This window comes from Daphnia magna, linkage group LG5 (assembly GCF_020631705.1).
Source record: "Daphnia magna isolate NIES linkage group LG5, ASM2063170v1.1, whole genome shotgun sequence".
NCBI classification, from domain to species: Eukaryota; Metazoa; Arthropoda; class Branchiopoda; order Diplostraca; family Daphniidae; genus Daphnia; species Daphnia magna.
In genome coordinates this window covers 9,630,263-9,653,129 of record NC_059186.1, presented here as the reverse complement: position 1 = coordinate 9,653,129, position 22,867 = coordinate 9,630,263, and the positions used below count along the sequence as shown (strand labels likewise).

At 40.8% G+C, this 22,867-nt stretch overlaps 1 protein-coding gene and 1 long non-coding RNA gene across 4 annotated transcripts; one reads left to right on the top strand and one right to left on the bottom strand.

Moving 5' to 3' along the window:
• Positions 1 to 635: 635 nt before the first annotated feature.
• Positions 636 to 22,827, top strand: LOC116924047 (neural cell adhesion molecule 1). Of its 3 annotated transcripts, XM_045173953.1 has the most exons (17): positions 636 to 787; positions 856 to 1,095; positions 9,322 to 9,640; positions 9,937 to 10,193; positions 16,098 to 16,208; positions 16,297 to 16,411; positions 16,489 to 16,577; positions 16,733 to 16,911; positions 17,134 to 17,278; positions 17,387 to 17,517; positions 18,257 to 18,419; positions 19,020 to 19,166; positions 20,453 to 20,647; positions 20,791 to 20,978; positions 21,121 to 21,229; positions 21,305 to 21,766; positions 21,889 to 22,827. In XM_045173953.1, exons 2-17 carry the CDS (start codon positions 921 to 923, stop codon positions 22,314 to 22,316), a joined length of 3,213 nt encoding a protein of 1,070 aa, XP_045029888.1. In that variant the 5' UTR covers positions 636 to 787; positions 856 to 920; the 3' UTR covers positions 22,317 to 22,827. The 3 variants fall into 3 exon arrangements, with proteins under 3 accessions (XP_045029888.1, XP_045029890.1, XP_045029889.1); XM_045173955.1 differs by having other exon boundaries at positions 729 to 1,095; positions 21,836 to 22,032; XM_045173954.1 differs by lacking the exon at positions 21,889 to 22,827 and adding an exon at positions 21,833 to 21,858 and having other exon boundaries at positions 729 to 1,095.
• LOC116924069 lies at positions 9,529 to 11,614 on the bottom strand. Its single transcript, XR_004394738.2, has 4 exons — positions 10,935 to 11,614; positions 10,541 to 10,812; positions 9,722 to 10,422; positions 9,529 to 9,657 (listed from the first exon to the last, which is right to left on the bottom strand). It is a non-coding gene; the product is annotated as an uncharacterized LOC116924069 (long non-coding RNA).
• Positions 22,828 to 22,867: the final 40 nt, after the last annotated feature.

The window sequence follows — 22,867 nt, the reverse complement described above, 5'->3', positions numbered from 1 at the left end:
TTCTTTCAAAGGCTTGTTTTTCTTTTGAAACATCACTGACTAAATACTTTTGGTGGCTGTGTGGACTGTACAAATATAACATCCAAGCCAGATGACCCAGCCCCCTCCCCCCTCCACCCAAACACAAAATCATTGGGATTTTGTATAGGAGAAAGTTTCCAGTGCTAAAGCCGTTTTACGTGTACGACGGGGGTATAAACATAATAAAAGTTTTTGTTTCTTGTAAACACAAGGCACAAAACGCAATGTAAACAGGGGGTCGCTCGGGTCAATTGGATCCGTAATATCAGCGCTGAAGTAAGAAGGAGTTGGGGTTTTTTTTCCTTCCAATTTTTATGTTTGATGTTTCAATAAAAAAAAAAAAAATACGGGGCTGAATGGAATTGGCTAGTGCGAGGGCAATGTGTCATGTGGTCGTGAAAGGATATAATACTGTATACAGCAGAAAGATTGGAGGGGGAGACTCGATGTGTGTGAGTGGCGGCGGGCAATGTCTGAATAGAAACCAGAAAAACTTTTATTTATTTCTTATTCTTACTGAACCGCTTCGTGACCGAACGTATCCAAGTCTTGACTGCGCCTGTCCGCCTTTTTTTTTTCTTCTATGACTGTGGCCAGACGCTTCTATATACTCACCTTGTTTTGCCCACACTCAACCCTCCCCTACTGCGCGACTGTGTGTGGGGAAATGCAACGCGGGACTTGAATGTCACACACGCTGTCTTCAACACGGGCCGTTGCAGTCGCGTTCCTGCTGTCGAACACAACGGTCGTGTCTGTTTTGCGAGTAGGGGCTAAATATTTGTTGTTCTCGTTTCGATTTGAAAAGTTTGAATTTTTTATTTTTCCCGCCAGTTTTGTTTTAGTGGGTGCGTGTGACATGATTTAGAGAGAGGCAGAGAGGAAAATGGAACTCGATTATGAATATGGACTTGATTGAATTTGGCTGGCTATTATCACACGTCGTTTTCTTAATTTGCCGCTTGAAAATGAGATGCCTCATTTGCCTCTTGATTGCAGCGATGATTGGCTGGGCCGATTGCACCGCCGATGCGGATGCTCAGGTTAACGAGCAGGCAGATGTCGATCGACCAGGTAAGACATTTCTGGTTTTATTTCTTTTGTCGGGGAAATTTAGTTTGCGGTTTTAATTTTATTTTAAAAAAAAGAAAGCCTTTGAACTCGTAATCAAAAGAACTCAACTTTTCTTCCGTGTTTTTTTTATTATTCGATTCTAAAAATCAAATCCCAATTTCAAAAGTCCCCTCTCCCTTTTTTTTTTTCAGTGAAAAAAAAGATTAAAATTTTTTTTTTGTATCCCCCCCCCATCTTTCTGTATCGTACTAGCATTTATTTCAGGTTATGTTGCGGTTTCGTAGACTCGTATGATTACAACTGATAGCCCCCCCCCCAACATATCGTCAGAAATCCCTTGCTGCTCTCTCCCTTTTCGGCACTATATTGAACAATCTCCGTTGTCCCGTACACATATAGTCGTATGGCTTTATTTGTTCTCTCTTCATCGAAGACTTAACAAAATAAAACGAAAAAAAAAAAACCACCGTAGTTGATGATATTTCACGACTACGATTCTAGCCGAATTTGTTTAAACATTTTTGATTTATTTGAAGTGGAAGTAGGTATGATCGTCCATCATCTTTTATGCATCATGTAGTACCACTATTGAAAGCTGTCAATTTTTATTTTGAAAAAAAAAAAAAAAAATAGATAAAGGTGGCCATCAAGGTTTCGATCTCTCTCGTAACTTGGATCGAGTTAGCATACATTGATATTTCTCCCACGCCCGCCTTCTCTATACCGCAAAGAAATGCCGCACGCAACAACCCCCTAAATTGCTGTCTCTATATCTATTCAACGATTTTCATCGGCTTCTTCTTGCCAAAAGTGTGTCTTCTTTGACTGTCGAACACGGACAAGTCTTCCCACCATCCGCATGTCTCTCGTTATCAGACTGGTTGGGTGTTCATCGCGCGTATACCAGTTGAATCTTGCCACGTCAACTTGTGTTCGGTAGAAAGGATTTGACGCCGTCACATTTCCCACCTTTTATTTATTCATTTTATTTATCTTTTTTTTCAAGCCGCTACAGGAATTGAAAAAGGTTCTTATAACAAGAAATCGTTTATACATCACGCTCCAGTCTATCGATATACGCATTATCACCGAATAGAGTGTTCAGCAGAGCGGAGAGTCGGCAAAATAAGGAAGCGCAGAAAAGGGAAAAAAGAAAATCGATACACGTATGCACAAACTCTTTTCGTGTGTACGTATACCGTGGGCATGTCAAATATTATAGAGGCCGGCATAATAATGGAGGACGCGTCGCGGTGCTTCTAGGGAAATAAGAGAGACAATACTAGTGCTAGTATCAAAGAGAAAGGGGAAGGGGGGAGTTCTTTGTATTGTTAACTTAAGACAACAGCGGACAATGCGTATATGTGTATACATAGTAACTTATTAGAAAGAACAATGGCCCAGCATGAAACACACAATCGATGATGGACCATGTTTTGTTTTGTTTTTCAAAAATTTTTTTTTTCCAGCTTTATTGAATTTATTTTGTTTGTTTTAATTATCACAGCAGTTGGGATCTAGTAGACCGGAAATGGGACAACATTTCATTTTGAATTTCGCTTTTGAAAAATGAAATCGATGCAGGGTTTTCGTTTGATGCTGCTCGCATCTAGTCATCTTGTTTGCCATCTGCTTTCTGCTACGCAGAGGCGATGGCCAGAGATCTTATATATATTAAAAAAAAAGTTTAAAAGGAAAGCAACGCGTCAGCGACTTTGACAGAGTGACGATTCGGCCGGTCAATGTCCGCATTTGCCTACGTTAAAAGCTTGTCGTTTTCTTTTACGACGTAAAACGATTTCACGACCGAGTTGCAAAGGCCAATACTTGCAGCCGACAAGAGAGATTTTTCTTTTTCAGACTAAATTGAACTTGGCTGTGATGAAAATCGCCACGTTACACGAATATATTATTTTTAAAAAAAGTTTCATTTTAGATTTTCAATGCCGAAAAAACTTTTTTTCGTGTCGAGATAAAAAAAGAATTTAAAGGTGCTGTCCGTTTGTTATTTTTTATATGAAAAAAAAAAAAAAAGAAAACAGTTAATGAAGGAAAAATCTTGTTCTATGGCGTCACCCACATCTGGCCGGGTCTACACGCCCCATCTCTGTTTGTGTCGTGCAAATAACAACATACAACCCCGTGCAGTCTCTTCTCTTTTCCCTAACTATCCGAACGAATATCGGTAGAAAAAAATAAAATGTTTTCTGCATTTTCCTATTAAAGAAGAGGAGAATTTAAAAAAAAAAAAATTCAATTTCTTTATTTGGATTTTGAAAAAAAGAAAGAAAAAGAAATATACCGAAATATCGATTGGGGAGGATAAGTTTCCCGAAGCGCATACAAATTCGCCTGGCAAACGAAGCTTTAGGTCATGATAATGATCACGACTTTTTCTTTCCCTTCTAATACCCTGCCCTGCGCTCTTTCTCCCATTTCCGTCAGAAATTGTGATGTCCCCCCCCTTTCCTCCCGACGTCCTTGTGTGAAGAAAGTCACGACCCTGTGGAGCGAAAGAATCACGGATCGACATCGATCCTTAATCATAAAATGGAACTATTTTGTTTTTCTTCTTCTTCTTTATTTGCCTCCCGTAAATAGACGACAATGTCATCTTATTTCAGCCGCACTTTCTTTTTTTTTCTCTTTTTTTTAATTGCGTCATCATTTGAAAAGTATTCTTAGAACGTCAAGTGTTATACACAGATTGTAGGGGGTATATTTTTAACAATAACCTCCCATTCCCTTAAAAAAAATTGCCCTTTGCTCATTATTTTAAAACTTCGCGCTCTTGTAACCCGGCATTTCCCAATTAAAAACAAAAGAAGGAGACGAACCGTTTCTTTGTGTGTGTGTGTGTGTGTGAACAAGACGCGTTCATACAGGGGTAGTTGCTTAAAAGGGCGAAATAATTTATCGTGTATGCCTTTAGCCATCCTCTCCCTGCTCGTGTGTGTGTGACGCTAATCCATAGAAGTAAATCCTAATCAAACATCATCAAAATGTACCGAACAGGTGTAACGGTACAACTCATTTGTAGAGCACCTGACATCTTATTTACCTGATTTTCTAGTGGGACTCAAATGAAGCACCCCCCTCCCCTGCCTTTTTGTGGGTTTGATAGATCCTGCGTGGGACACCTGCTAGCCATTTGCGATCGAATTTATAAGACACGCCTACATTCCATCGGCTATTTTGCAGACGACACGGATAGGGGAAAGAAGAAAGAAAAAATGATTTTCACATTCCCTTTTGATTAAGAAATGATTGCGACGCGGCGGCCATGAAACAATGGCAACCCCGTTGTGTGTTATACCTCATTATCCCAAGTTTTTGCGTTAGTAATGGGAGGACAAGGGTGGTGGTGGGGGGAAGGAGAGACACAAGTTTGCTTTTATTGACGAGCGTGTGCGGTTTGCTGCGTCCGTCGGGTGCCAGCTGATGGCATAAAGTCATTTGCATACGAATCGTCCTGTGTTCAGCAACGCATTCAAACAAGGGGGGGCACCTGCCGTCTGGCCAGACCGAACCAAATTCAAATTGAACTAACGACTTTTTCTTTTTGCAATTTTATTTTATTTTTTCTTGTCATCTTTCTGAGCCTAACTCAATTTAGTTCTTGTATGTGTGTGCAGTAAGGTTAACATAGCACCTGATGAAACGAGTTGCTAAGGGCAAACCATTTCTTTTTTTTTGTTATTTTGTCAGGGCATTCATCGTGTAACAATAAACACGAGATCAGTTTAAGATTCTTGATTTAGTTAATACTTGTCGTTTGTAACAAACGAACTGACTTTAATGTTCATCAACAGCGGCTTGATTAGCGTGTGCCAGTTAAAAGCTATGGACCCTTTGGGGCTACATCCCTTTTTTCTTTTTCTTATAGTTTCTTTTTATGAAAGTGGTCCTCACATATGCCCATTGGGCCTGTGCAATTTTATACGCACAATACATCCCCCCCCCATTGGAGGCTCTTTTAATGTGTGTGCGGGACTAGATAACGAGTCGACTGGCTCCCCTTTTTATATTTTCTCAGTTTGGCTCGTTTCATTAAAGTCTCGTGAAGAAACAGTCCACATTGGCTCGAATCCAAATTGCTTGTCTGTCATCAATGGCACTTCATTTCTTCTTCTTCTTCTCTTTTAAATTTGAAACGACTAAAATGGCCGAATTCAATACAACTGAATTGGCCTATTTTTTTTTGTCCCCCCCTTCCTTTTCTTATACGTGTGTGTACGCTCTGCTTAAATTAATATCGTCGTAATCTATAACCGGAAGTATTTTATTAGCTCCTGGGTTACCTTGTATATTACATTTTCAGAGAATAGCCGGTGCCGTATTTCCATTGATTTTGCGAGTAATGCAACGCAAGTGGGGTAGGAAGAGAGTACAATTTCAATTATTTTGTACCTTTTTTTTAAAAAGACACTCTAATAGGTGTTGCCATTTAAACCGTAGAGGTAAGAATAGCCGTACAGTATTGTACCTTTCAAATAACAGGCGAGTCTCTCAAAATAGCGACGCTATACGCTTTTTTCCTTTTTTGCTCCCCTTCTTAATTATCGAACGTCTACATGTACGGTCGTCTAGATGCGCTTATTATATGCGCTGCGCTGCGCAGTTGGCTTGGTTACCATGGTAACAACCAGCGTCTTTTCGTACGCACCGACCCTGACATTTTACTCTCTAAAAGTTCCGAATATTTCACCACAAATAAAAAAATAGCGCACTGTGTGTGTTAAGGAAACAAAACATTGCGGAGTTTGAATGAGTTTGATTACATCTCGGGGCTGAGTGATAGAGACAGCTGTTATTTCTTGTGATTGAGAAACACGAACAGCAACGCTTGGTGGTGGGGGAGGAGAAGTGTCGCAATCTGTCGCCACGACACGTACGCCAACGCACATCAACATCGTGCGTGTATCTTTTGTGACATGTGAAACAAATCAGTTTGGCCTAGTTAATTATACGCAATAACATCAAGACAAGCATTTGGTTATTTTTTTTTTCTTTTCGCTATATGCTCTTCTTTTCTTTTCTTTTTTTGGTCTGCCATTCCTTTGTTTTTGATTTACTTGTTTTAATTTTTATTCAGTTGCGTGACTAATGGCGAAAGTCCTTTTTGCGGAACGCGGCACGTGCTGCCTTTCTTTGTTGTGGCGTGCGGTAGTTAATTGCTGTTAAAGTGTCGGGGGGCCCGACAGCTGCTGCTCCCTTTCAACCCCTTTCGTTTAAAAGAAAAATAAAAGGGAGAAATGCTTCCGGATTCCTGTCTACTATAAAAACAATCTTCTTTGAACGAAAACGAACCGTTTGGTTTTTGTTTTCTTCGTTCGTGAAAACAAAAAAACTTTTTTTTTTTTTTTTTTTTTTATAAAAAAACAAAACAAATGAAAAGCGATTTTTGTGAGAAGACGTAGTCAAAGATTTTGCGTCTGTTTTTGTTTTTGTGTTGGGTTTTATTGCTGGCACTTTCGATGACATTGGAATATGTCAGACTGCGTTAGGCCTTTTGGCCTTTTATACATTCGGGGGCCCATCACTTGGGACCTAAAGTGTGTCCGATGGACGTAAGTCGGGCAATAACTACTAGTCTTTAGCACCGACGCCATAAGATGAACTAGCAGAACAGGGAGGGGAGGGGAATTACTTTCTTTCTTTTTTTTTTTTAGATTATATCCATTTGCACTTAAATACTGTCAGACGTTTGACCCACGTCTTTAGGGGGATGATTCGTATGATCTTGCATTCGTTACGAGACCTTTTTAAAATTCTCCAGATCTGCCATTTTAATTATTTATTTATTTTGTTGTTGTTGATGATATTCATTTCAATGTGTTCCTGAATTTTTAACTGGAGGATATTTTCATATTCTCTGTGATGTTTTTATTTCAGATTTTTTTTTGCTTTTTTTTTGCTTTTGAAAGGACTAAAAAAAAAAGTGTTCATGTATGGACGCCTTCTCATGTGTTGCATGCTTTATGAAGGTAACACTGTACGTGTCTACAACATTACTAATGGATGTGTTTATAAGTTTCAAAAAAAAAAAGAGGTTGGAGAATTAAAAAAAAGGGGGGAGAAGTAAAAGAATGGCCTGACAGCTGGGCAACATCCCACTTTTGCGCATTCGGTAGAGTCAACAAGTCGACGTCAATATTTGGCTCAATAAATCTAATTGAATTGTTACGGCAAGCGACTGGGGGTGACGTTGCCGCTCGTGACGCATTGCCCGTCAATGCACACACACAAGGGCGCGGTTCTTTTGTATTTCCCCCTCTTTTTTTTTTCTGTGTGTGTGTCTTGAAACTGGTTGATTTTCTTTTTTTGGGTTAGGACAATTCCTTGTCTTTTATTTTTCTCGCCAAGTTTCTTCTGTTTTTGCCTCGATGAAAACGTGCTAAGAGGAAAAACATGGCCCGGGGATGGTGCTGCTACGCTAGAGACACTATGTACTAAAGAAGAGAGAGAGAGAGAGTCGATGAAGTCTCATCTTTCCCGCGGGAGAGTCTGAACGAAAATAAGAAGAGCCATCGGCTTTTGGCCAAGGCCAATTATCGCCAAGGAAAATGAGCGCAAAGTGCTGGCGCCCTTTTACTTGTAAAGATGATGCCTATTTCTTTTTATTCGTAGATGATTGCCATTAATGCCAAAGTCTTTATTTCGTTTGCTTTATTTTGTTTCCCGTCACGCGCTTTATCGTCAACCAAACCATTCGTCATTCGAATCGCAGAGCGGGAATTTCAAAGTTCACAATTACTCAGTGCGCTGTAGGAGTCAACCCTCAAAAAACAAAAAAAAAGGGATTATGTTTTGTGACGTGGAATTTCGACCGGTAGTCGACACTAATAGAATCAGGTGATTAACTGGGCGGGAATACCCTTTCGTGCCCACACTATAGCCGCGCCCTTACCTTACACAGGAAAGAAAGGGGAGAAACAAATCATCAAGGTATATTTATATCATAAACACGACCGGAAATCAATTCCGGCTTCCGTTTCGTTTTATCTTTTGTCTGTTTGTGTGCGTGCACGCACGCACTTGTTTCACACAGAAAAAAAAAAAGGGAAAAGGCCAAGCAACTCGTTTTGTTGCTGGCCACAGTCGTTTCATTATAAATGTGGGTATATAAGGTTTCCCTTGTCCTTTGGCCACGTCTTTATTCTTATATGACCGAAAGAAAAAAAAGAAACTTAACAACCACTGCTGGTTGGGATACTCAGTCATTCCATTTAGATATAATATGTAAACGATGTTGCCCTTCCAATCCATCAGACGCATCCCGTATCGTTTATTATCCATTTGAAAAAGAAACAAGTTGATTGACGTCAGACATGAAACACGAGTTTATCGTCAATGTACATGCGCATTAGTTAATACATGATAACGTAGACAAAACAAGGAATGCTGTGCAATTCTCCGCTTCGTTGATATACGTTTGTCGTGCGTCGGTCGATCGTTGGGCGGCATTACGCGTGACTGGTCTTATATACTCATCAGAAATTATGCGCATTTTTTTGCTTCTTTTTTGTTCACCCTCAAATGTCTTGTGAATTAAATTATTAAATCCTGCAGCTTTTTCATGACGTGACAGAGTGCCTATAAAGTTCGTGACTAAGACAAATGAATCGTGATCCATCCGAAACATTGTGAGTTGATAACCGCTTTTCATCCGCAACTGATGTGCAAACAAGTTGCTTAAATTCCCATATTTAATCAGCCAGGCATCTTTTTTTATTTATTTATTAATTTTTATATGCAAAGATATTCAACAATTATAGAAAAGAATTCGCCGTTTTGTTATGAAATGGAGTTTGTGATTGAAACCATTCTTCTAGAATATTCATATACGGAAAAGGTCAGCTGAGAGTGCCACTAGCGATTGAATTTAAAATCATTTCCCATTTATTTCTCTTAGGAAAACGAAACGCATTCGAACAAAGTAACAAACTTTACTATCCGATTATCCTACAGTATACGTGTTTATCGCATACAAAGTGTCATCGACCAAGTTTCGAGCGGCTTTTTCGTGCAAAACAAACACACGACAAACGTCCGACCAAATTGTATCTATGTGTGTGTGTCAAAATATTACGCAATAGCAACAGACAAATTCGTTCATGTCCTCGCACTGCCATGCCAAATGTTTATTGTTACCAACCGAAAATGTCGTTTGCCTGACATAATCGATTGCCTTTCTTCACTTTCTATTTGTTGACGTTATTATAGTTCCCATTGAAAATGTTTACGTCATGGCTGGAGATCGGGTCGAGTTGATGTGTGACGTTACATCGTCAACGGCGTTCCAACACGATGACGCCTATTCGAACCCGGCGGCCGTTTCGTCCCGAATTTCGGCAGGACTTTCGGGATACAGCAGACATCGTCAAACTGTGGTCCATCATCGCAGACGTAGTCGTCGCTACAACAGACATTCGACTGGTGGTGGGCCCGCTGATGTCGATCCATTCCGTCCGTCCGAAACGGTCAAGGACGATGGTTACCTGGTTTTATGGTTCGTCGATCCCGATCGCAAACCATTCTATAGGTAAAAGCGATCAATGTCTTTTCAATTCAAAAAATAAAAAAGAATGAAGGCTATTTCGAATTATTTATCAAATTTGTGTACCGTGAGGTGATGAATAAGTAATTGTATAAATTGTATAGACGAATCAATGTTGCATCGCTTGTCTATTGTCCAATTGACATGTCGGTGGAACGTCAGTGTTTAAAAGTTCTGCTTCGCTACGAGAATGGATATCTAATCGATAATTTACTGTACAAAAACGAATGAATTATTCCTTTTTTTGCTTATGTCGGGGACTGTGAAAAAACGTCACACAGTTTGGATGTGAGGCGAGGTCGGTCCGGTCGTCATTGGTGGAACGAAGAGCGTTTCGGTCGTCGAGTTCGTTTTCTGTTACCGCAGACAAGTTCATCTCCGCCATCATCTGGCGGTGGATCGTTTTCGCGCAATGCATCAGCATTAGCTCGACTGCAGATTGCCAACGTGACTCGCCAGGATGGAGGAGATTACCGTTGTCGGGTCGATTTCAACAGCGCCCCGTCTCGCAACTTTAAATATCGTCTTATCGTCATTGGTGAGCCGCAAATCTCCTATTTCTTTATCATCGTTATCTTTGACATTATTCGTATGCCAGTTGGATTTTGCTGTTTTCGCCCTCACTGTTTTCCATCCTTTTCAAGTAAGAAGAGTTCTCTTATTTCCGATACTATGACTTGTGCACAGTCATCAAGTAGAGAGGCCGCCCTCGGGGGTGCACGCCTGCGGCTATATAGGGATAAGGACTTGTCCGGCTGCAATGATTCCTTTTCAAAACGAGAGAAAGTCAACATTCACTCTTATATTTTAAGCTCGGCTATACACTGGCAACGTCGCCTTTTTGTCGAGAAATTCGATGAGAAAAAAAAAAAAAAAACTTTTTACCGCACAATAGAAGGTCGTACGATGAGTTAAATCGACTGGCGTAATTAAGTTTCTCCCTCCGTCCATTGTGATGGGCTTAAGTCCGGTTCGTCTATTTATTCAGTGACATTCGCTATAGAAAAAAAAAAAAGGAGAACTTTTGCTTCTTATTAAGGCCATGGGTTTAAACGCGTTCATTTTCTTAGGCTAAAGTTTGATGCGCTACCGAGGCGATGTTGCAATCAGTAGTATGCGGCATGCCATATCAAGGCGGTCCAAAACATCAAACCCCCCTGCGAAAAAAAAGGTTGGGGGGGGACATTTGAAAAGAAAAGTTTCGTTGTTTCTTGTTTTTATTTCATTTCAATGGTAATATATTTTTAAAAAAAGAAAAGATTGAAGGCGCTGTATTCACCACATTGAAAGGGAGAGAGAGATCAATGGTGTGCGAATGACTGATGGGCTTTTCGGCGATGGTCGTGTAACAGAGTTCTGAATGTTCTTTCCTCCTTGATATCAATCCATCTAAATGATGCCGGCACGACAGTTTTTGAACGTCGATCTAATAGACTCTCTGCCAAGGCTTGGGATATAAGGACAGTCCTCGTGGTTGGATTCGTTCGACTATAAATGATGATGTGCCATCGAATGGCAAGCAATAAAAGAGAGAGAGAGGCACCCACCGATAAAGACGTTTGTTAGTTACGTATCGAGTAAAAGACGATAGATATGAAACTAATGACTGTCCGTAACAGTTTTTTTTTTTTTTAATGTGTGTGGATAAGATAAAGTCTTAAGCAATGCATATTTCCGAACCGACTTTTTCATGTTTTATCACAGCGCAATTGAGTCATAACATGATTAGCTATGAATGTCTATACTCATAGGATAAATATGCCTTTCCTTCCCTAACGGCTTTCGTCTCTCTCTATCGATTTTTTTTTTTTGTTCACGTCGATCGCAGACTTTCTTAAAAATCGATATCATTTTTTTTTGTGGTGGGGAAACAAAAATTTGAATATTTTAATCTTAAATTTTTCTCAGTAAAATATGACGTGATGATGTAATGCGAATTTAAAAAAAAAGAACTTGGAACAAGCGATGGCAACGCTGTTGATCTATTTCTTTTTATTTTGTCATTTTGATTTGTTGTTTTGCGGATAGCATCTCTTTCACCGTACATTTTCGAACGTTACATTATGCATGCGCGCTCAGGTTGAGTGAGTACCACTTTCATAATAGATGGCGCTGTCAAATGATTTGTTATTTCTTTTCCTTCCACTATTGACGAATTCACGAACTACCGCATTAAAAGTTTGCCCTTTTCCTTTCTTCAATTCCAAGTTGTCGCCCGCTAACCAATAAGCCCAAATTATATTCGACGAACGAAAGAACAATCCCCATCTCTGCTCCTTTTTTTATTTTTTTAAACTTAAAAAATCGCTCTCCACGTAATCAGGTGGGAAATCTTCAATTATATCCGACACGGACGGCCTATATCGTTGCGCCCAAAGTCTACATGACAAATAGCTCTTGTTTAGCGGCGCTGCGGCCGAAAAACGAACACGCGCAATTCTTTTATTTCCATTTTTCGCCACTCTCCTATGGGGATATGTTTTCAGCTAATCGATACACTACTTGTACGCTATATACCTCTACAACGTTATCTATGCGCTAGGGGCGAACTGAGCGCGCCCTCTACGGCCAAGTCTAACTTTCCACTTGCCGTGTTGGCCACTGCAGACGGGCGCAATAGCCGGCCGAGAAAAGCAACGATTTATGGCGTTGTCAATGTTCAGCACGCTTCACGGAGGAACCTGGCAAAATATATAGACTAACACAAGAGCATGGCCAATATCAGATGAAGAAGATGGAGCGTACAATATATATATAGACTTGTTGGATATCAATCCGACCTTTTTTTTTCCCTGTGTGTGTTGCTTCTTGTAAATGTAATATATGCATTTGATGTATGTTTTAGCAGCCCAAAACGACACACAGACAGCCAATATCAGCTGATATCTTTTAGGGTTACGTGTATCGTGTTACTAGTTTGTTTTTTTCCTGGTTGCTCCGTGATATTAAAGTATGAAATTCAGGTTGGCGTCTCATTTTTCCGTACCCGCCCTTTTTATGCAAACACAAAAACAGCGTAGAAATAATTTTGTTGTTGTTGAATATTCATGTTTATTATTGTGAGGATATTGCGTTCTTTAAAGGGTAGATGTTTATAGTGTCAATGCCAAAGAATGCTGCTTATTCTTATTCTTTTTGCTTTGTGAATGAGCGGGCACACGCAATGTCTCGTTTTTTTTTGGGGGGGGGGGGTAAACACAAAATATCAAGCAAGAAACTTGTTTAGTGTTTTGGTATTTTGTCGTGTGTATAGACGCAAGGAATTTGTCTTTTTATTTTTATCGCATTTTCCCAGACGCCATAAACACAAACCATACCTTCAAGTGTGTATCAAAACAATAGAGAAGGAAGGGCAATATAAAGGAGGATGGAGGAAAAAATCGATGGCAATTGACTGTCTATACGTGAGAGTTTGAAAGTGGTTTGCTCTTGTGGCACGAGCAAAAACAAACCCCCCCAAAAAAAACCTTGTAAAAAAAAAAGAAATAATAATAAATGCAACAAAAACAAAGGATGGCTCAAACGTTGAATAAGGTCCTTTAAAAAAATGTAACACATTTTAATACATTTTTACATCTTTACGTAAGAAAATTCAATATACAAAGGCGAGTAAGATACACACGTGTTATTGCGTGCTACAAAGTTTTAAAAAAGGAAAAAAAACAGAAGAAAAGATCCTCAACGTCCTTCTCCGGATGTTTACACTTTTGCTCGGATGCGTCTCTAGCCAACGACATTTTCCGGGAAAGAGTAAAAAAAAAAAAAAGAATAGGAGAGAACAAGAGAAAGTAGAGGCAATATTATCGTGTGTGTTACACCAACCCTCGACATTGTCTTGTCAACTTTTTTGGGGGGGGTAGGGGGGGGTAGGACGCGTGATTCCCGCTGCGCCACCGCATAATCCCCCAACCACCCGTTTCAACCCTTCCACCATTTTTTTGTTTTTCCCTTAATGTTTCTTTGCGCCATGTTCGCCGCAGGGAAAGAAACAAAAATCAAAATACTTTAACGCTCTTCCAGTTTATGCAAAACGAAAAAGAGACGGTCGTTTATCAAAAATGCGAACTAGCTCAACGCCCTAAAGCTCTCTTTCACATTGATGTTAGAAGTTTTTTTTTTTTTTCTTTCTTTCTCTATTCACACCGTAGGCCAAAAATAACTGAGCGCATAGTTATGTCGAGTCTTTTTTTCTATTTGAAAAAAAAAACAAAACAAAAAATAGATATCCAACTAATGTCATAGTTCAAAAGCCGATGGTTTGTTTTTCTTATCAACTGAATGTCTTGATAAATATTCTCGTGCAATGTTGAGAAACGCGTGAGTAAAAGGGGAAATAAGGTGGGACGGTATTATGGAAGCCCCGATGACGACAACGATCGATGTTGATGAAATGGTTGGGTCTTTTTTTTTTTTCTTCTCTTTCTCTCCCGGTTAAAGAAGGTGAACTATGTAGGCATTTGCTATTTTTCGATGGATAAATATCTTCGATGGAGATCGCACGCGCGAAGAAAATAAGAAAATTTATTTTATTTTTTTACGCATATAAAGAAAAATGAAAGAAGATTATTTTTTTGAAGAGAACGGCGATAGGAAACGGATCGATAAAGTTGAACTGTCATCCCCCGGAAATTTGTTATAGCCATTTCAAAATGGAAGGAAAAGGAAGAGATAGAAAAAAAAATAAAAATGTCGCAGGAACAAGAAGAAATCAGATGCGAAATAAATTTTTTTTTCTCAATTGTTTATTACGTCAACAAATGTCCTCAGATGGCGTGCACTAGTTTTAACTTTGGCCAAGATAACGCCATGCATGTGATTCTCAACAGCTGTCCAGCTCTTGAAATTGCGTGCGGATGATTCACAAGATTCTTCAAGTCGGCCATCTGTTTTTCGCCCCTCTCTTTTCCCCTTTTTATTATTAGTTTTTGTGTGTGTGTGTGTGTGTTATCTTGTGTCAACTGGAACACGAACTCTTTGCACACACACACACAAAGAAATCCCCCCCTTCCCATCCATTACCATCGTTTCTATTCACTAGCGGGACGTCGATACATCAACGCGAGTGTCATCTCTCCTTGCCTCAACATCTTCCATTTTCTTTTTACAACGTCCAAGTTGTCGTTGCAAAATTGCTTACGTACCCTCGTCGTAATCTGCGCACCTCTCTCTCACTGTAATTGCGCACATCATCGACAGCGATGCGTGTCTAAACGAAGAATAATAATAGGAAAGACGTAGTTTTCTCTCCTTTCTTGCCCTAATGAAAACACTGGAAAACTCTTGTAACAAGTGGTGGGTACGAATCGTAACTTAAAACTATAAGACACAGCAAAACTGTAACTTTGCGCTTTCGTTGTCGAGGTAATGCGGACCAATCTTGCGCGTAATTACTGTATGGCGAATTCTCGTGAAATGCAAATGCAAAATCATAAGCTGGAAACACAACAGACGTCCTGCATTCCCAACGGCTTGTTTACGTGTTGTTTCAACGTTAGACACTCGGGCGAACACACAAGTCTAGAAACAGAGTGAGACATCAGTGTTGATTCAGCGAGAGAGGCAGCAAAATTCCGCGGAGCGATTGGTTGGCATGCTCATAGAACAAACAACGTCAAGTGGAGAGAGAGCAGCAGAGAAATGAGGGAGTATATCATGTTGACGTAAGCGGTGGCGCAGCAGTTGGGTGGTGTTTTCGCTCTCTGCATAAAGGCAAAACAACGCAAGACAACGGGAAAAAGATTTGGCGGCTGGCGCTCTATAAATACAAGGCTGACATTATCCAGTTGTCTCACGACATATAAACAAGACGAACGCTATAGAACAGCCTTATATTTATACATGGGAAGAAAGAAAGAAAAAAAATTATCCGGGCCAAGGGTTTCAGTTCACCCATCAAATATAAATTAAACACACACGTGTGTGTACTTGGTAAAGTTGTTTGGTCCTGTAATGTTTACCAACGTCAAAGAGAGAGGCTCTGTGGTCAAACACAAGGCTCCCCCGTTTTCTTGTCCAGAAATTGTCTGCAATAATAGACCGAGAGAGACCACCCCAAACGACCACAAACAAATCATACTACCCCCGGCCGTCTCTATTCCCTACTCCACTTGTACACCAGCGCTCCCTGGACTCTTCTCCCATTTCTCAGTGTATGTGTATGTGTGTGTGTGTGTGTGTAGACCAGTGTGCGGTGTTTGGATGTTATTCTCTCGGTACGTTCTAGTCCGTTGTTGACTTTCATTATCCGGCTCACTGTGTTTTGATGTATGGCGCGCGCCGAACAAATATCCCGCACGCAGTTCTGCGTAATAACAAAAACATAGGATGCGGATGTAATGGCTTTACCCGTTAACGGCCAACATATTCTCTTTCTACCCGTTTTCCTTTTATTTATTAAATATTATTTATTTTTTGTGTAAATAATTCTTTTATCTACGTACAGAACCTCCTTCATCGGTTGTCATCCTGGACGGCTTCTTGCAACAGCTGAGCGTTATTGCCGGCCCTTTGGAAGAAGGCAGCGATCTCATATTAACTTGCAAAGCGTATGGAGGTAAATAGATGCGCCATCGAATGCGAATATTTAAATAATAAAAGGTCCCTTTTTTCTTCTTCTTCTTCTTCATATGATGCGTTAACAGGTTATCCTCAACCGTGGGTGACGTGGTGGAGAGGTGGCCAGTTATTAGATAACACGACGGACGCCCGTTCACCAGAATCGGTCAGCAATTTATTAGTCGTACCCAGGGTGGGAAGGTAAGAAATAAAAAAAAAAAAACGATTGACTTAACTTTATTTGATACATATAAAATATGGATCGTGTGTGACCGCAGACAACATCTGCACGGCGCGTTTACGTGTCAGGTCACGTCAAGTCCTCACCTAGCGCCAATTATGAAGACAGTCACACTGGAACTTCATCGTAAGTATCACTTAACTTCAATTTTAGCTTCTGTCCACTTAATTGCAGTCCCTTTCAACGTGAAAATTGATTCAATTTCCTGTTCTTTTATTTATTTATTTATTTTTTTTTTATATATTCCCCGCGCAACACACAAAATGAATAAAAAAAAAAAGTTCGGCCTTTCTTCGTCGAGATTCAACTGCCGCCGACAATTTCGTCGACCAATCAACGCGTCTTTGTCGCCGGCCAGAGTGTGGAGGTCAAGTGCCGGACGAGCGGCTCTCGACCGGCGCCCTCCATCACCTGGTGGAAAGGAAATAAACAAATAGCGCCTCATCTTTCAACCGTTATGGTCAGTGTTAAGTCAGCCGAACATCTTGTGCGTCTCCCACTCTCCTCACTTGAGCACGTCGACGAATATTTTCTCTCTTTTGAAGCCCATCCGCTGCTCCACCTTATTATGCATGCCGTCCGTGTGTTGGGCCGTCCGTTCGGCTAACGCTCCGGAAATGCTTGCTGACATTTCACTTTCTTTTTCTTTTTTTTCGGGATTGGCCGCAATTTTTTTTTTTAGAATTCAGACGACGGAAACGCGACGGAAAGCCGATTGACTTTGACGCCCGTCTCTGAAGACGATGCCAGTCACCTGATTTGCCGTGTAGAGAATTCCATGATCCCTGGAGCCGTCGTCGAGGATTCCACCAAGCTCGACGTCCATTGTAAATGTCTTTTTTTTTTTTTATGTTCTATTTCAATTGAATCGTTAAAGTTGATTTATTATTTCTGGTGGGCTTTTTGGTGGTCGATCGATCAACAACAAAAAATAGATCCGCCCGAAGTGAGCATCGCGCTGGGCAGCAATATCAACGGTGGCGACGTCAAGGAAGGCGACGATCTCTACATCGAATGTCACATTCGCGCCAATCCCTCGTTCCACAAGCTGCAGTGGACCCACAATGTAAGTTGGCCTGTTTCGCAAATTAGATGGGTGACCCCTGCTGTATAATCCGGCCTCGCCTTTTTTAAATATATATATACGTATATAACCCCCTTAAATATTTGATCGGGAAGGATTTCATTTTCTACTTTTATTTTGGGTGTTCGTCTGCCAACTTGCGACGAAAAGTTTAGGACATTCACTTGAATTTTCATTGGCTATAAAAAAATTAAAGAAAAGATGAAGCTATCAGAACGAAATCAAATAATGCAATTTTTTTTTTCTTCTTTTCTATTTGTTTACTTTTCATTTCCTACTGTTGTTTCCCCCGGGATATGGCAATGACGAAAGCCAGGGAGGCGGAATCTAATCCGCTGGCCTATAGTCTCTTTCTCTGTTTGCTTACTCTATAACCGCAAGCGGCTCTTGCGTTGTTGCCGCCCCTTTTCTAGCCGACGTATACACGCACAGTAGACGGAGAAAATCCTCTTTACCCCCCAAGAAGATTTCCAAGATGATGGTGACTTGAGCATTAGCCGGCATTAATGGAACCGTCCGTGACACGAGATCTACACTACACCGTTAAATTATTGTTTATAGGGAGGGTGAGGTATCAACGAGGGAACAGCACTCTATAGCAGACGATTCGTAAACGAGATTAAGCGTCTTTAAATAATTGAACTCGTTTCTCTCGTTGTTGTTTCAACGTTAACTAACTAATGAACATTTACTTTGGCCCGTTGCAACGAAACAAAAACAGGGGGCAACGTTGGTGCATAATGTCAGCGCCGGTGTGGTGCTTAGCAACGTCAGCCTTGTCCTCCGTTCAGTCACGCACTCCCGGGCCGGATTGTACGCCTGCAGCGCCGCCAACAGCCGCGGAGAATCCGTCAGTCAGCCGCCACTCAGACTCCGCATTCAATGTAATTATCGCAATTTTTTTTTGTTTTTACATTTAAGAAATTGCGTGTTTCATTTTTGGTTGAATTGCCTTACACTGGCCACGCCCTACCACATTGCGCATGATATTCTAAAAAGCTAGATTGAAGCAGTTAAGTTGTGCGTTTGGCACAATGGCGATCAACAACAGAAAGATAAAAAGGAAAATTGAATTTATTTAAGTATTTCTCTTATCGAACGCTACTGAAGAAACAACATGGACGCACTTAACCCACGACGTGCTAGATTGTGAATGGGTCTCTTTTCGAATTCATGGTCGGCTCATGTTCTTTTTGCGAATGAGCCGCTCCTTTCCCAATCTGCCGCTCGAGGCAAGTTTAAAAAAAACAAACGGCCTCGGACGACTGTTGGATATTCTTTAACGATTAAAGGGTTGAGAGAGGGGGTGCGTCCGTGCGCTTGTATCGCATCGTTGCAGCTGGCCGGAAAATATTGACCCATGCAATTGTCCATTGATTATACACACTTGAAAAACTTCCCCTTTTTTTTTTAGATTTCTTTTTATTTCTTTAATTCGGAGATTTATTTTTATTTCATTGTTTTTTGTTTTTTTTCCGTTCCAGATGCTCCACGATGTCGGAGCGTGTCAGCTGCCGGAACTGTTTCGGGCGTTTCCAAACAAGAAACGGCGTCGCTAGACTGTCAGGTGGACGCTGACCCTTCCAACGAAGTCCATTTTTGGTGGACTTTTCTCGGCACTCCCATGAAAAGTAAGTGGGGAATAAATAAAACAAAAAAAAAAAAACCAAAAAAAACAAATCGCATTATCGCAACTATTGCACATTGTTTTGTAATTGCACCACATTGTCCCACGGATGGAAAACAAGCAGTAATGAATAATGGCAAACAAAAAGGAGTTTCAACATGAACGACAGGTGGACATTATCAGTGGCTTTTTGGCGTGACGTCGCGAAATTGAATGTTTAATAATTCGCATCCATCATGCGGCCATAGTACGAAAATGGCGATCTATCTGCCGTGTGCGAAGAGTCTAAACGCATTAAAGAAATACTCTCATCTATACGTTACTTATAGGACCGTGGAGTGCACGTACAAACGGCTCTCCCCCCCCGTTCTCTTCTTTTCAAAACCAGCCAACGCAGAATGACCCACTCATAAAATCCCCCCCGAATATATATGCCCCTCTCGTGGGACAGGCCCGAAAAAAAGAGAAAAAAACGATACAAGAATCGAATGTTGAGCACGAGCAGGTTATAACACAATAGTGAACGTAGAAAGCACGCAAACTTGAGTGTATATTCTTATTTTATGCCGTTTTCCTTGTTTCTTTTTTTTGTTTTGTTTTTTTTTTCTCGCTTGTTTGGCCTCACTAAAATATAGCTTTAACCGTATATATATAAGATCTACGTAGCAACTAGCCAAAGAGCAGTTTATAAAGGCAGGCAGATGCATGTCTGTTGTAACGTGTTACACAGAAGAGAATTGCACAGTCGCCGTACCCGTCGAGCCTTTTCTATTTTCAAATGCTGTCCAATGCGACGATCGCGTGCTCGTCATCATACCCACCAAACTTGGTCGTATTATATTTTTTAAACGAAAAAAAAAAAAAAAACTAAATAAATAAAAATAAATATAATATATTATATACGCTATAATTAGTTGTGCATGTGCTGGCTATTATTTGAACTTGCTGCTGTGACGTAAGCAGACACACACACTGTTCCCCTTATAGAAAAAAATACGTGTGTGTGTGTGTGTGTGTGTCTGCTTTCCCGAAGGAAAGTTTCGTTGAAAGCACGGGCAATGGTCTGGCCAAAAAGAATTGAATTGCTGTCAAGCGGATTTGATTGATTTCACGCCCGGTGGAATGAACAAAATGAACCATGGGTATAACGGTTTCGGTGTTAAAGAAAAGGAGTGGGTTTTCTTTTTAAACAGGCGAAAATCCGAATGATGTGGTGGGGAAAAAAAAATGATAACAATTGCGTCCTTTTTATCTATTTATTTGTGTGTGTGTGTGTGTGTGTGTGTGTAGGTAATGGTAGCATGTTGGTGACAAGTAGCGGTGATGCCATTCTACTGCCGCGGTCACTTTTCACCAGTCAGGGAAGTACCAGCGTCCTGCAATATTCTCCTAAATCGGAATTGGATTTCGGTGTCGTCGCTTGCTGGGCTAGCAATCCAGTTGGTAATCAACGCGAACCTTGCCTCTTTCATGTCGTCCCTGCCGGTAAATAACAATTACAAATAGATTTTTATTATTTTAGTTTTATTTTTGGTTGTTGCGGGTTCTGCCCGCCCGTGTGTGAATCTAATGTTAATCCATTTTGAAATGTTTGTGTCGGTTTATTTTTGATATCGTACACAACACAGGCAAACCTGCGGCGCCATCCAACTGTGCCATACACAATCAGACAGCCGATTCGGTTCGAGTCGATTGCCAAGAGGCTTTCGATGGAGGCCTACAGCAAACATTCGGTCTGGAACTGGTCGATCGTAATACTCGCACGCTCCGCTACGTCTTCAACAATACCAAGCCCGTCTTCACCGTCTACGGACTGGTAAAGGATAACATTCTATAAATACTCAGCCCGTCTCTCTCTATCCTTGTGTGTCTTATCGATTTGTTTTTGCCTTGCTCTCTTATTAATGACGTTTACTTTTTTTCTATCCCCCTCCTTTTCAACGATGCGGTCATTTCAGGAGCCCGAAACGGCATTTTTGCTCAATATCTACGCATTGAACGCTAAAGGACGTAGTCAGCCGATTACGTTAGAGACGACTACGTTACGCGCCGCTATGAAACACACAAGTGAGTCTTCAAATGTGATCAAATGAAAAACCTCTAAAATGCTTCTTTTGAATTTCTGATGTTGTCGTCTTGCAGGTCACGCACTCTACTTTCAAATGACACCGTTATTGGGCGTATTGGTCGGTGCGGCCGTGACTCTCCTTGTTATCGTTTTTACGGTGGCCGTTGTCGTTCATCGTCGCAACCGAAGCAAAAGACAGCGTCAAATGAACAACCAAATCGGAGAGCAACAGCAGACGACGGCACTCAACGGAGCCAATCAACCCCTTCTTCCGCTTCCGCACGCGTTACCCGGCACAGATCCAAATGCGGGGTTCGGGGTCGATGATACCGGAAACGCAATCAACGGCAGTAACGGAGGTCACACTAACTTTGGTGAGGGTCGACACCAAAGAGCAGTGCTTTTGAACAAGACGGGCAATAGTGTCAATGGACAACCGACACACTTCAATAAGCTCATCAACAGCGCTCATTTGAAAGGTGCTGCCAATCACCAACTTCATCAACAGGATCCTGATATAATCCTCAGAGAGATAGGTAGGCTAACAAGTTGGGGTGATATTTAACATCCATTACGACATGGCTGATATACGCATTTAAAAGAAGGGTATGGATTTTGATTTTTGCTTTAAAAAAAAATAAAAATAAAATAAATTCAGTCGACTTTCAACCGAAACGAATGCTGCCAGCCGTCATGCTAATGAATAATCCACCACCATCCGGCGTCGGGGGCACTCTGTCGAGACGTGGCGCGAGTGTAAAGACGAGCATTATTGAGGAAGAAGAAGACTATGGTGGAGCTGATTCGCTGGCGTCATTCCGTTGCGGTGCGGAATTGTTGGGCAGGAGTTGCACGCAGCAGCAGCAGCAGCAGCAATCACCGCTATCATTATCCAGTCGGTCCAGTGCTGGTGCTAGTTGGAACATTGGCTTCCCTCACGGTGGCAATAACCATTGGCCAACGCCGGGCCATCAAAGCCCGTCATTAGGTCCATTCACCAACAATGGGGCACTGATGCAGCAACAGCAGCACAATATTGCAGCCGACCTCTTGGCCGATTGTCGGCTACCCGAAAGCTCATTGTGAAAATTATATATAATATTAAAGATATTAGGAGGGAGTAACGAAAAAAAGAAAGAAAACCTTGCGCAAATGTGCGTGCACACTGTTGTACAGTTCCGTACCGATTTCTTTGATTCATTTCCTTTTTTTATTTAATATATAATTTTTTTTTTCTTCTGCAATCTTTTCATGTATTTTTTTTTTTTCTTGATATCCTTCCAATCGAAGCAATCAACGAGCTTTTATTCAAAAAAAGAAGAGACAAGTCAGAAGGTGACCATCTAAAGACATTCTCATCCGGAGGTGGAAGGCTTTCTTTCTTTGTTTTTCAATTGCCAACGGTCGTCACAAAATTTTCTTCTTCCGAGTTCCTGTTAAATATGGGGTTACGTACGATATCGATGGATTTCTCCCTTAATTTTGTTGTTGAATATTTATGGCTGTAAGAAATGTTATGTTTTTTTTTCCGATTCTAAATTTCTTCAATTGTGTCATAATGTCAACTCATTCTTTCAATAAATATTCTTGAATTTTATCTGTTATTCAATTTTATATAATTTCCTGTCATACCTTTG

Bases quoted from the DNA above. Each gene is read 5' to 3' on its own strand.
- LOC116924047 (XM_045173953.1), top strand. From the start codon at position 921: ATGAATATGGACTTGATTGAATTTGGCTGGCTATTATCACACGTCGTT. The intron at 9,641-9,936 runs GTAAAAGCGATC...AACGTCACACAG, and splicing joins GATCGCAAACCATTCTATAG to TTTGGATGTGAGGCGAGGTC. The intron at 18,420-19,019 runs GTAATTATCGCA...TTTCCGTTCCAG, and splicing joins ACTCAGACTCCGCATTCAAT to ATGCTCCACGATGTCGGAGC.